General features: G+C 40.9%; 1 protein-coding gene across 2 annotated transcripts in view; it reads right to left on the bottom strand.

Moving 5' to 3' along the window:
* The window catches only part of EMCN (endomucin), a 54,761-nt gene extending 43,192 nt beyond the window's left edge, over positions 1–11,569 (bottom strand). For both annotated transcript variants that reach the window (XM_075420114.1, XM_075420115.1), the window contains exon 1: positions 11,422–11,569. In XM_075420114.1, the coding sequence (XP_075276229.1) occupies positions 11,422–11,482 (61 nt within the window). In that variant the 5' untranslated portion in view covers positions 11,483–11,569. The remainder of the gene's footprint in view (positions 1–11,421) is intronic.
* Between the last annotated feature and the right edge of the window lie 467 nt (positions 11,570–12,036).

The raw sequence follows: 12,036 nt of genomic DNA, 5'->3' as shown, positions 1-12,036 counted from the left end.
TGCGTTCAGTGCAGAAACAACCCTCTGAAAATACTGCAGAAAGCTGTAATGTAGGACAGAGCAAGGAATGGGATTAATTTTAGATAACTGTTGTTATTTCAGTCCTCCCTCTGCATTTCTGCAGTTTATTTTATTTCCACTAGATACAGCTTTTTTCCCCCATATTCTAATTGCACAAATAAGAGCTACCTAATACCGAGAGAAATGCATTGACATGAAATCTGCAGGTTCAAGACAGGCATGCTTCTAAGAATGGAGGTGTTTATCCACAGTGTTTCAATAAATCTTAAGAACGGTCATTCCTGTAGTACTTTCAATTTCATCTGGAGTATTAAGACTGAAATCGTGACATGAAACTTCCCAAATATCAAAGAGTGTTGAGCTGTGGTCATAAGTTAGTCACTGTCTGGCTAAAAACAACTAACCCATAGTATGCAAATTATTTAGAAAACCAAAACTGCAAAACATCTTAGAGGAAGCATACATGCTTCCAGATCACAAAAACCTCCATTTGGGGTGTACTGTTAGAAGAGGCTGAAGTGCAATTTTAACAGTATTGTTCGAAACCATCAATTCTTTTCTTCCTATTCAAAACCTCTAAGACCACAAATACAAAATCTATGAAATAAACATCCAAGAATTCTTAAAAAAAAGCACAATAAAATATGAAAAACCTGCAGATATTGTGTTCTAAAAGAATTAATTTGATAAAAGTAATACTCCTTCTAGTACATTTAATCCTTAAGGATTCAAACTTTAGATCTTTCCTCTACAGGCGTATCAACTAGATTTTAAGTGGGAAGCAAGGTTCTGATGTAATCCAGTGAATGGCTGGAGCTGATAACAGTGTGTCGGAAAGGGTGTTAAATTAAACAAAGCCATTTGCAAACTTCATGAATTTAAAGCAAACTCAAAGATAAATACACAACCTTTATGTATTCTTATTTCTTCGGTATGCTAAAGCAATATACAAGGCATGGCATGCCTCACACACACATTCAGATGTGTTTGTAATAGTATCTGCACACAACTATTCGTGCTGTGATAGCACGTGGTGAAAGGAAATCTGCATCCCTAATAACAGTCCCATGCTGGATCACAGCCACTGCAGTATCATCACAAGTCAGAACTGCAAAAGGTTTTTGCAGCCTGGTCTCACTATGCTTTTGCACTTCTGCAAATGCTCTTGACACAGCCTTCTGCAATATAAGCCATTTTCCTCCCCAGGGTTTGCTCTGTTGTGAATATCTTACAACAGCGACTGGAGAGACTACATAGACCCTGAACAAAGTTCACGGTCACATTTAAGAGAACCCCTGTGGGATGTAGTCAGATGCTACAGGCAATGCTAAAAACCATAAGGCAAGGAGAGAGATCACATTCTTTTCTGCCTGATGCCAACCAACTGGAAGCCTGTGACTCCTGCTGCCTAGGGAGGTGGGGAACCACCTCCCATTTCCCAAGCTCTTACCTTTCTTTCAGTCACACCTCTCTTCAGTGCAAATCAAAAACATACTATACAAATCTTAGATGTTGAGATCTTACATTTCAGTTCAACTTTCTACTTCTTCACTGCAGCCCTTGGTCCTGGTTTGCAGACTGGTGTCACAGGACAGAGATGACCCACTATAAAAGAATGAGAAGAAACATGGGCAGAAGCCTGGGGAAGGTTACCAAGGCAGGAAGCAGAAGCTCCTGGGCCAGAAGGGCATAGCACCCTCTCTGCAGAAAGCAAAAGCACCTGAAAACAGGAGAGAGAGGTAGACGTTAGGGAAGGGAGAGCATAAATGCAAAGCCCCATAGCTGGAAAGGGAAAGAGTGACAGGGCTACTACTGTGTGGCCTGGGAACGGACAGCAGCAACTGGGGCGATGCAGAGGAAATGCAAACTGGGAGGGCTGGAGGCAGTGAAGGCTGAGGAGAGGAAGGAAAGGGAGGGAGCTGCCACAATTTCTCTGGCAGGGAACAGGGAGAAGGCAGGAAATGCAGCTTTGGTGCCAGCACTGCCCTGTGCTCCTCCGTCTCCCCCAGGCCTGTGGCTAGCATGACCCAACACCAAGCACCGGCAGAGAAATGCTGGGACTTACCAGTTCCCCAAGAAACAGTACTGTTTCCGCAAAGCCTGCTCAAAGCACCTAGCAAACATCTCCTATATAGGGAGCCACCACGCAGAGAAGTATTGAAAAAGCAGGTGCCAAGGACTGGCCTTAGCTAACATGGCTGCAGGTTGTTGAGGGCTCCCTCTCAACAAAAACAGTCATGAGAAGGGTTGGACAAGTGCCCCCTTGTTGCAACCCAAGCACAACATGCTTTGCCTCTCTGCATGCATGGACATAGAAATCTGGGCACTTACCAGCCAGTTTCATGGTTTCTTTTATTGACATAGAAGAAATGCAAACTCCCTGTCAAGGGCTTTTAATCACAAGCTTTCTCAGTGCGCTTTCTGGTCATATGTGAAGTTTGGTGGATATCTTTTTTACTGTGTACTACAGAGGGATGAGCACATTGTTTGCACTCCATAAAATAATAAATGTGCTCAGCATGCTCATTAGCACCCCAGCCTGCCTTGTACAAAGGCTCCAAGCTCTGCACTTCTCTTTATTTAAACCTGTTAAACCTATTTAATAGGTTTTAATTAAACCTTTAAATTTATTTAAACCACCAGATTGTCACCCTTTGATGGTGATATATTTGTCTGTCCATGTGTAAGATAAAAGGTAGGAGTTACTAAGGGTTATTTTATAGTATGAAAAACAAACTGCCACCCCCCTTGTGTTAGTCATGCTAAATCAATCTGAAAATGTCTTTAATGGGTGCAATTTTATATAGAAAGAGCTTTTTACATATTGTGCATTGCTGAGTAGAACAAGAAAAAGCAAGGAGAGCCCCTTCCCCAGCAACAGGAAAGAACAGGAGCGTTGGTGTAAGTCACCCCCACCCAGCAAATGGAGAGAAAATTAGGTCCTTCTCCAGGTAGTGCTTACAATGCTTTTTCCTTACCATGATATTTGCAAGCCTATTTTTGTTTCCCAGGAAAGAGTGTGTTTGGGTAGGGCTGGTGTAAAACAGCCAGAGGGGAAGCTGAGCCCAGGTCATTCGGTAGCTCTCCTTTGTAACATGCTGCAGCACTTCGTAAAATCATAGTTCTTCTGCTCTATGTTTATGATCCAAATGCATCTCCAGCAACATGACTAATTGTATAATTCAGGAAAGGGTCACTGCAGTGTCTGCTATGATGTATTTATTTTTAGCACATCCCGGATCAGCCTAAACACCCATTTCAGCCACACCCGCCCATGCCGCTCTGTTCCTGACAAAGCTCTGAAAGCCTCTGGAGCATCAAAAACCTGTTCCTGTCAGAAAACTTCTGTGGAAACACTGTAAATTGCTTCTATAAGTAATGTAATTCCATGCTCAATTGAGTCCCTCTTCATCTTTTCCACATTGCCTAGAACAAAGGTTAAATGGTACAGAATATCCCAAAGAGAATGTCTAAAGTGGGCTTTGCAAGCCCAGTCTCATTGGAGTTATGTTGTATGCGAGGATGAAGAATATACTTTGAAAATATCTGATTTCTGTAACTGGCACATATAGCTGATGAAGACCTCCTTGTCTGCAAGTATCTTGCAAAGCTGATTGGTAGAAATTCAAAATAACATGAGTATTCAATCTGATATCACTGCTAAGCTCAGATGTGAAACTGAAATGCTTTTCTCACATGATTTACATTCCAAAGTAGGAATTAAAAAAACAAAGTTGTTACTAGAAGAGCACTTAAAGCAGAGGATTAGCACTGAGGACCTACACTATAAAAGAGCAGTGGGAACTGCTGCAATAGCCACACCAGCACCCATGCCGATATCCGGCTTCCCAGTGGAGGTGAAAGTAGATCATATTCGGGATTCTCAGGCTTGTCCAAAGTCCAGGGTCCCAGTCAGTGTGCCGGGTAGCCATGGTGAGCTGGGAGCTGATCATCTCATGCTGGTGAACAGCTATAGACATGATTCGCACTTTTGTTCTCAATGAGCATAATTTTATTCCCCAGGACAACTACAACTATTGTGAATGGGTTGTTCCATTCCCACTCAAACCCTTCTGCTCTTCTACTCCCTCGGCCATTTCTTCCATAAATGACCAATCCCCATTTTCCATGTTGCGCCTGAAAACAGTGTTTTCTGCTAGTTCTTGGAAATGCAAGGTGAAAACAATTAGGGAGGAAGCAGACAGTGCACTATGAGGAAGTGTCACTAACCCAAAAAGATGTATTGTGCACTACTTCACCTAAATTCAGCATTGAGATGCGCTAGCCACATGACTCCATTAGCACAGGGAATGACATGAAAAGGCAAATAACGGATTCCTCTGAAGCCATTTGAACTAGGCAGGATAAAATGTGCAGGCACCAAAAAACAGTCCTGCATTGGGAGGTTTTTGCCTCTAACACCTGTGCTGTGTCCTTCCCTTGCTATCACTGGTACATCTTGGGGATTGGGTTATTTGGCATAGATCTCCAATAAGTCCTTCCTCTTGTCACACATATAACTACTCCAGCGAGCTGCAAGTGAAGCCCAACAGTTTGGTGAATACATTTGCTGCTTTCTGAACCACAGCAAATAAATATATTAATACACTATTCTTACAAGAAAAAAGCCTTCCCGAAGAGAACCTAAAGCTGCTCTACTGTAATAGCCTTTCTGGGCAGTCAGCTTTTGGTGCTGGCTATAATTTCCAGGACCTCTGTGTTTCGTGGCAAAGCAGAGTTAAATTCCATAGGATGTCCAGAAAGCTCCATAATTCAAAGAATTCAGTAGCTATCAGAAAGACATTTTAACAGTCCTGTGCACAAATGAGTAACTCCAATTGAATTGCGTGCCAGCCACAAACATTTCTTTCAATGTGCCACAGTCTTCTGCCTTCACGACCATCTGTAGGAGTCAAGGCAAAATGAGGTTTGGTAGAAGTTTCAGAGTCTGTAATTCCTGGGCAAAAAAAGCCCAGATTTTGGCTTGAGGGACTTTGAATGGCAGTGATAGCATTAACCATGTATCATGTCCAAAGTCATCCATCTCTACTGGGTGTGACACAGAGAATTTAGGAGTGAAAACATTTGAATGTCTTATTTCTTGCCAGATCAATCCTCAACTTTTTCACCTTTTCATGTAACAATATTTGGAGATATTTTTGCTTCCACAGCCTTTGAAGGAGTTTACAAACACTGATATCTACATTACCTATGCTGGTATGATATATAACACATGCTGAGATGAGAAGGGGTAATTCACCTGTCAAAGACACATGATTTCAGACTGTTCTCACACTGGGATAGATAGCAGAACACACATTAACATTCAGAAGGTTATCAACACTGTATTTCAAATAAAAGCCTAGACTCAAAGTTGACCATGTGAAGAAGTGTGAAAACTAGTAAAAAATGAAGGAATGTATGGGACTCTGATCACTTAAAATAATCATGCAATGAAAACATGCCTCAACAAATAACTAAGGTATTTTACAGAGAAAAATAATCTGAATCATTGGCCAGGAAGCTTAGTAAATCTCCTGGCACTGTTTTCCTCAGACTAACTAAAATCCAAAGCTTCTGCTATCCTGATCAGTTGTTGCCTCAATGGCCAAACCTGTCAAGCTCCAATACAATATTAATGTCCTGCTAAAGATTTTGAAAAAATAAATCTGCAGGAAGCATAAACATCTTATTAATATAATCAGGGATTTAATTGATTTAACCCTAAAGTTTTAATGACACTGACACTCTTCAAACCAAGTACCAAACTGAGAAATCATGGCATTAAGACCAACTGAATGTACTTTTTAAAACGATTATGTATCTTGTAGAAATCTTCAGACAGCAAGGCTGGTGTAGTGCTCCCATCCTGGCAAAACGCATAGTTTCGTCAGAGTGATAAGACAAGGCAGAAAGGTTACAGCAAATAGATGTGGTGCAGCACTATATGCCACTTGCTCTGTGATTTCAGCAACAAAAGACACGTTGCTATCTACAACACGCAGCTAACACCCAGGAGCACGTTAGTGTCGAGATTAAAAATTGTTGTAAAAATACTGATAAATAGGCTAGGACTTTCACCTGTACCAAAGTCAGGCAAGCATCCACTTTTCAAATAAAAGCAGTTCGAAAATCTGTGCTCTGTTACTAGTTTGAAACGTAACCTTTGGAGCATTAGTCTGGCCTGAAAGGAGCTGTTGTCTAGCCTGGCTGACCAGAAAAAAAAATATTTTGGAATTAATTTGCAACTTCCCAGACCAGCCTCTAATACACGCAGGGATGGCATCAGAGGGCTTCCTACCCCCTTCCTACCTCTTCTGCAAGGGAACAATACCCCAGCGTATCACATCAGCAGAATCTTCTTCCCTTAGAGCCATCATATCAGCAAGCGATCGTCAGAGCACAGCTTTCTCACATGGGGAGGTAGGTTCAGCAGGCACAGTGTAAAGATAGCATCATATTAAATTTTGTCAAACTACTTTTCCTATTGCAGGTAGGTCTGGCTGATACAGCATGCCGCTGTTAGTGCATCTGAGGATCTACTTTCACAAGACGAATGCCAAGGTATCACTACCTGATAGCTTAGGTGCTGGGACAGTGACAGTGGTTTGCATGGCAGGGCATGGTGCAACTCAGGGTTTTGACTCTTCTGTTTAAATCTGGGACACCTGTTTTTGGAATGCTTGCTGAAACCAAAAGTAAATGTTTGTCTTCTAGGGGAGCCAGGTCTTTAATTCTTAATTTGTATTTGGAAATAACAGCTGCTACACACACAAATCCAACATTGTCTCTCTGTTTACACAATTGCAAAATAAAACTATTGAAAGGTCTTCCTTGAGTTGTCCCAGCAAAAAGTACAAACAAACAACACGTCCCCCGCTCATGAGGAACATAAATAATACGGATATCTTCCACAACTGATTTTTCTGTGGGGCTTTACTCATCTTTAGATGATAAAATTAGCCTGGCTACTGAATGGTACCAGTTAAAAATACTCCCTTCCCTAGATTAAGAGTTTCTTAAAGATTATTTTTAATTTGTATTTTTGCAGGTATTTCACAAAGGACTCAGGTGTATAAACAACTGGAGACCACATTCAAGGTCCTTTCCTATTTAGAAAATACCCACAAAACCAAACCAAAACATAAGCCTCAGAAGATCTTTTTTCCTAATTTTTAAAGATTAATAAGAACTCAAGGATTTCATCCAGATAAAAGAGACAGCTAAATAAAAGAGAAAACATTCTGGTAAATTTTCAGAAGAGACAATCATTTGTTGGGCACGTTATATGGCATTCCGCATTCTCAGGTTTGGAGCCGAATGCTGCAGGCAACTTGCCCTTCAAATTAATTTTGTATTTGTTTTGGCTGCAAATCATAATTTCCTTATCAAGCAGGTATCAAGCCATCTGCTTCTATCCTCAGAAAATGCGGTAAATTTGCATTCAGGTTTGGGGCTAGAAAAAAGTGGTTTTCTTCTGTCTAGCAAGAAAAGCACCTTTAAAATCCATTAGGCAAAACTGGCCCAGTATGAGAAAGCTCTAATAAATTAAAGGAATGTGGCAGCAGGGGTGGAAACAAAATTAAAAAAAAAAAGAAAAAAAAAAAAAGAAAAAATCTGTACAGGACCAAAATCTCCATTAAAGGCTACGGTGAGCTCCAACACTATATTTTGATTTTTGAGAAAGGTAGTCTTGCAAACCGCTAGGAACAGTGGAAACACCCAAATTACTTTTCTTTTTTTTTTTTTTCTCACAACAGGCGAACTCTCAAGGCATTCAAAGTTTGGGTTCAAGCAAGCTAAAGGTGTGGAAAAGCAGCTGGTTATCTAAAGCCTATTCGTGTTTCTCAAATTTTCAGAGATGAGACAGTGATTCGACTGTGACAGTCTGCTGATTGCTGGTCTCTCCCAGAGCACAGCCGTGAATAACAGCCCAGAATGAGGGGACACCGTGTTCAAAAGCTTTAATTGCTCAAAGTGGTTTAGTCATTATTTAACTTTTAAAATGAATTTTTTAAAAGACTTGAAGGTTTGTGAGCTGAGAGCACAGAAGATGGAAAAGGAAAAGGCTATCCATCTCCTCTTGTTAACATCAACAAGAGCAGAGTTCAGGCAGCTGCAAATATACGTAATCACTACAGGAGCCCTGGTTTAGTTGAACTTTTCTCTAGCTATCAGCCTGGGATGCGGGACTAATCTGCTGTGTTGTAGGGTTGGGATGATGTCCCAGGCTCCACAGCATCCTCCTAACAGGGAAGGGGGTTGGGAAGCACATAACTTCATGTTTTGATCAGGGCTAACCCTTCGAGGGTTGATCCACAGTGTAATGGAACAGCTCCAAATTGCTTCAGTGGCCTTTGGACCAGGGTCCCAGTGCCAAGATTAGCTCCTACCTTTCAAAAATGAAAAGCACCCTTGTTTTTTCGTAGTGCCATCAATTTTGACAAGAACACTCTTGGAGAAAGGTACTGCTAGCTGTCAACAGGGGTCACTAATCAGGCGTTAATAAACCCACCCACTGTACATCTACAACGCCAGACAGTATGTTCCAGCTCCTACACTGGAGTGCATAACCTGAATGCATCTAGACTGATGCCAAGAGGAACACAACCCCACTCTTGTCTGCTCTCATTTCTGCAAGAAAGAAACCTGGGTGCCTGAGTGAGAAGGAAGCTGTGGTGTGCTACAAGCACAATGCAGAGAGGGACAAGCCAAGACACAGCTCTGCAAGGCACTTTGTGGAGGACATCTGTTATGCTGTGTAGCCACAGCCATGCTGTATTAAAAGGCCAAGGCACAGGGAGATGTAACTTCTAAGCACTTACATTATAAGCACATGCCAGTTCCTCTCCCCTCATATTTTAGAAGAACAAGCTTCACCTTCACTCATTTTAAAAGTAATTCTACCTTAATGCAGACTCAAGAGTATTTATATTTGATTACTATCATTTGGAAATAAATTCCTTGACCCATTCCAGCGCTGTCTGTTGTTTAAAGCTGGAAATGTAACGAACCAACCCAGAAAGCATTTCTATTCGAGATACATTTTGGAGCAGGTAAGAATAAAGGACAATATGCCAGAAGGACCAAACACCTGGAGATGAGCATGAAGGAACTCCTGGTTAAGCATGTCATGTAGCTGTCAGAGGGTTGAGAAAACCTTTGAGAAGAGGGTCAAGTTGTCAGGAGGCTATCAGCCTGCACATCTGCACATAACCGAGCCTCTAGCAATTTGCTGACACAAAACACCACCAAAAACATCACCAAAACATTAGTGAATTCTGAAGATGAAAGATCCCAAGATGAATTAGAAAATTACCAAGAAAGCACGGCCAGCATACAGGCTGAAGACAAAGCATGAAATTTGGAAGCCCCGCAGGAAACTTGGTGCGTTCTTCACTAACCACATCCTTGTCCACTTCTGCATGATTTACAGAAGATACTAAGACAGGCCTTCTGTGTATTATGTGAAGAGGCTGCCAGCCCACACGTTACTTGTCTTGGTAAGCTTTAAAGACAAACTATCCTTAAACCTGGGGGAGGGAGTATTAAAACACCAGGGTGTGATTTGACGTTCTCTAAATTTTGCTGTGCATAATTTTAAAATAATAAAAGTGTTTCTAAGCAACTGGAGAAATGTCTTGCTGGTGTCTCCATTGCTCATACAAGGGACACTGAGAATGAGGGAGATTGGCATCAGTCTCCTTACCATCCATTCCTCTCTTCACATTATAAGATCCTGCCATTACAGCCTAGATGTCCAGGACACTTTAGAAATCACAAACACTGGAAATCCAAAGACTTTGGTCCAACCTCATATAACAGACAATAAAACTGCTTGTGTCTTAACACGTCGATGCATGGGGGGTAGCCTGAAAGAAGCTTGACCAGATTATGTACTTGTACTTTCACAAGGTAGATAGAGACATACTCCAAATTTCCCCACACATATTCTCCATTTTCTAATGTGAATTTACCAACAGAATTTCACTACTGTGTCTACTTTGCAATAAAACATTTGAAAAAAATACTTTCACAGAACTAAAATTGTTCAGAGCAAATGTAACCTAGATAAAATTTGCTTATTCACTGTAATCAGTTTTTCCCCATTCATATAATGCAGAGGAGGGAAAATCCTGTTTAAAGAAAAGATTGTATAAAATTGACAGAATTCCTCCCACCTTTGCATGTTGCTTTCTGATAAGCTTTATGGACTGTTGTGTTAAATGTTCCTTTTGATCCAACTCCACTTTGCTGTAAAGAAGTTGTGAAATTAAAAGTTTAACAATCACAGGAAGGCTATTTTTACTAGGAGTAGCAGACAGAGAATAAATAGTACTTCAACACAGACGTTCAGGGCTTATACTTAACATAGTTTTAAAAGAAGTTATTTCTGTGGCACAATCTTATTTTTAATCTCCTTTATTGATTAATTTTTTCTAACAGCAGTGAGCCCAAGCAATAGCATAAGCTACACCACAAAAGACATTTCTAGATTTTAACACATATTCTAAGAGAAATTTGATTAACCTTTTTAGAACAGTTGATCTAGTATTATCATTTTTTTAACTTCTGATTAATAAAATCCCTTACAGGCAATCTATAGGCATTTGTGGAATCTTTGGTTATAAGTATTCACACCAGAAGGCCAGCAAATGAAAATACAGATAAAAAGCAGATATGTCTCTTGTCAAAGGTGATGATAGACTCTGGCCCTTGTTACAGTTTTTCTTACCCGTTTAGATTTTACTAGTTAATTCCACTGTAAAAGCGTGATCTTTCAAGCTGAGGAATAATGAAAACAGCAGTTCAGTGACCATATGAACACCACAAAGTTCGATTAAATCTGTGCGTTTAAGAACCATTTTAAAATTATACTGCAGTCGGTAACTAATATTGCCCCTAGGCTTGCATCCCTCATTATCTGACACTCGATAAATGCAGTAAGCTCCTATATCTTTGGGGGCAAAACTAAGACAGTTTCTGAGATACCCTTGGCCAAACTTCTTGCTGGCATAGTGCCAGGAAAAATCATCAGGATAGATTTGATTTGCAAGAGCAGTATTTGCAAAATCTGGCAGATATTTCAATTCCCCCCCTTAAAGCCATCTCTACAAAAGATGTTTTATTTCAAAGAAGAAAAACAAAACAGAAAACCTTTGTAAATATACCTCTGCTTTTAACTCCTCTCAGATTCAGGAGCTTCATGACGCCTAGAAAGAGAGCTGTCACAAAAATACAATGGCAGGAAAGTTTTTCACAGAACACATATAACTCAACTACTAGTTACTGCCTTCTTCTCCTTCAACACACAGTCTTTCAATCACCGCACTGGAAAAAAAAAAAAAGGCAACACCCTACAGATGTGACAAGTCTATCCAAAAAAGCCAAAGAACTTACCTCCCACAGTGCAAACACAGAGCACAGCTAGGAAAAAGCAGGCAGTCCCTAGGAGTTTCATGCTTGGTGCTGGTGGTGATGGTGCTGTCAGCTCTCTCTAGCACAGCTGGGCAGGGAGTGCTCTCTCACTCTGAGGCAGGCCTTAATTACTCCATGGAAAAAGGTGTGTAAAGACTGTGCCTAGTCACTGCCCATTCCTGCTTATTTTGGGGACTTTGATAAAGAACAGGAGGAAACACAACATACTCCCTCTGGGAGTTCAGTACGGAGGAGATTTATTGTTTCAGTCCTTACAGGAACTCCTTTTCTTTGGCAGTGAGCTGTGTTTTTGTTAATGCATTATTTTGTTCTTCTTCAGCCACGAGGTCAGGAAGGTTTTCGAACAGAGGCAAATCTTTCTTTAGATTATGCTATACATCACCAACTTTCATCCTATAGCTGGAGATACTTTTAAAGGGGACATTTACAAGCAGCAAGGAAGCCCAGGTAGTGGGGGATAACACAGCCAGGAACAGAAGAGCAAAAGAAGCAACAGGAGCCCTCACCTGGCTCTTCTTCGTGTTGTGTAAAGTTGCCTTGGTGAAAATCACAGCTGCTTTACTTCAACGGCAGGGA

This window comes from Opisthocomus hoazin, chromosome 5, assembly GCF_030867145.1.
Source record: "Opisthocomus hoazin isolate bOpiHoa1 chromosome 5, bOpiHoa1.hap1, whole genome shotgun sequence".
Classification (NCBI taxonomy): Eukaryota; Metazoa; Chordata; class Aves; order Opisthocomiformes; family Opisthocomidae; genus Opisthocomus; species Opisthocomus hoazin.
This window is presented reverse-complemented; position numbering and strand designations above follow the sequence as displayed.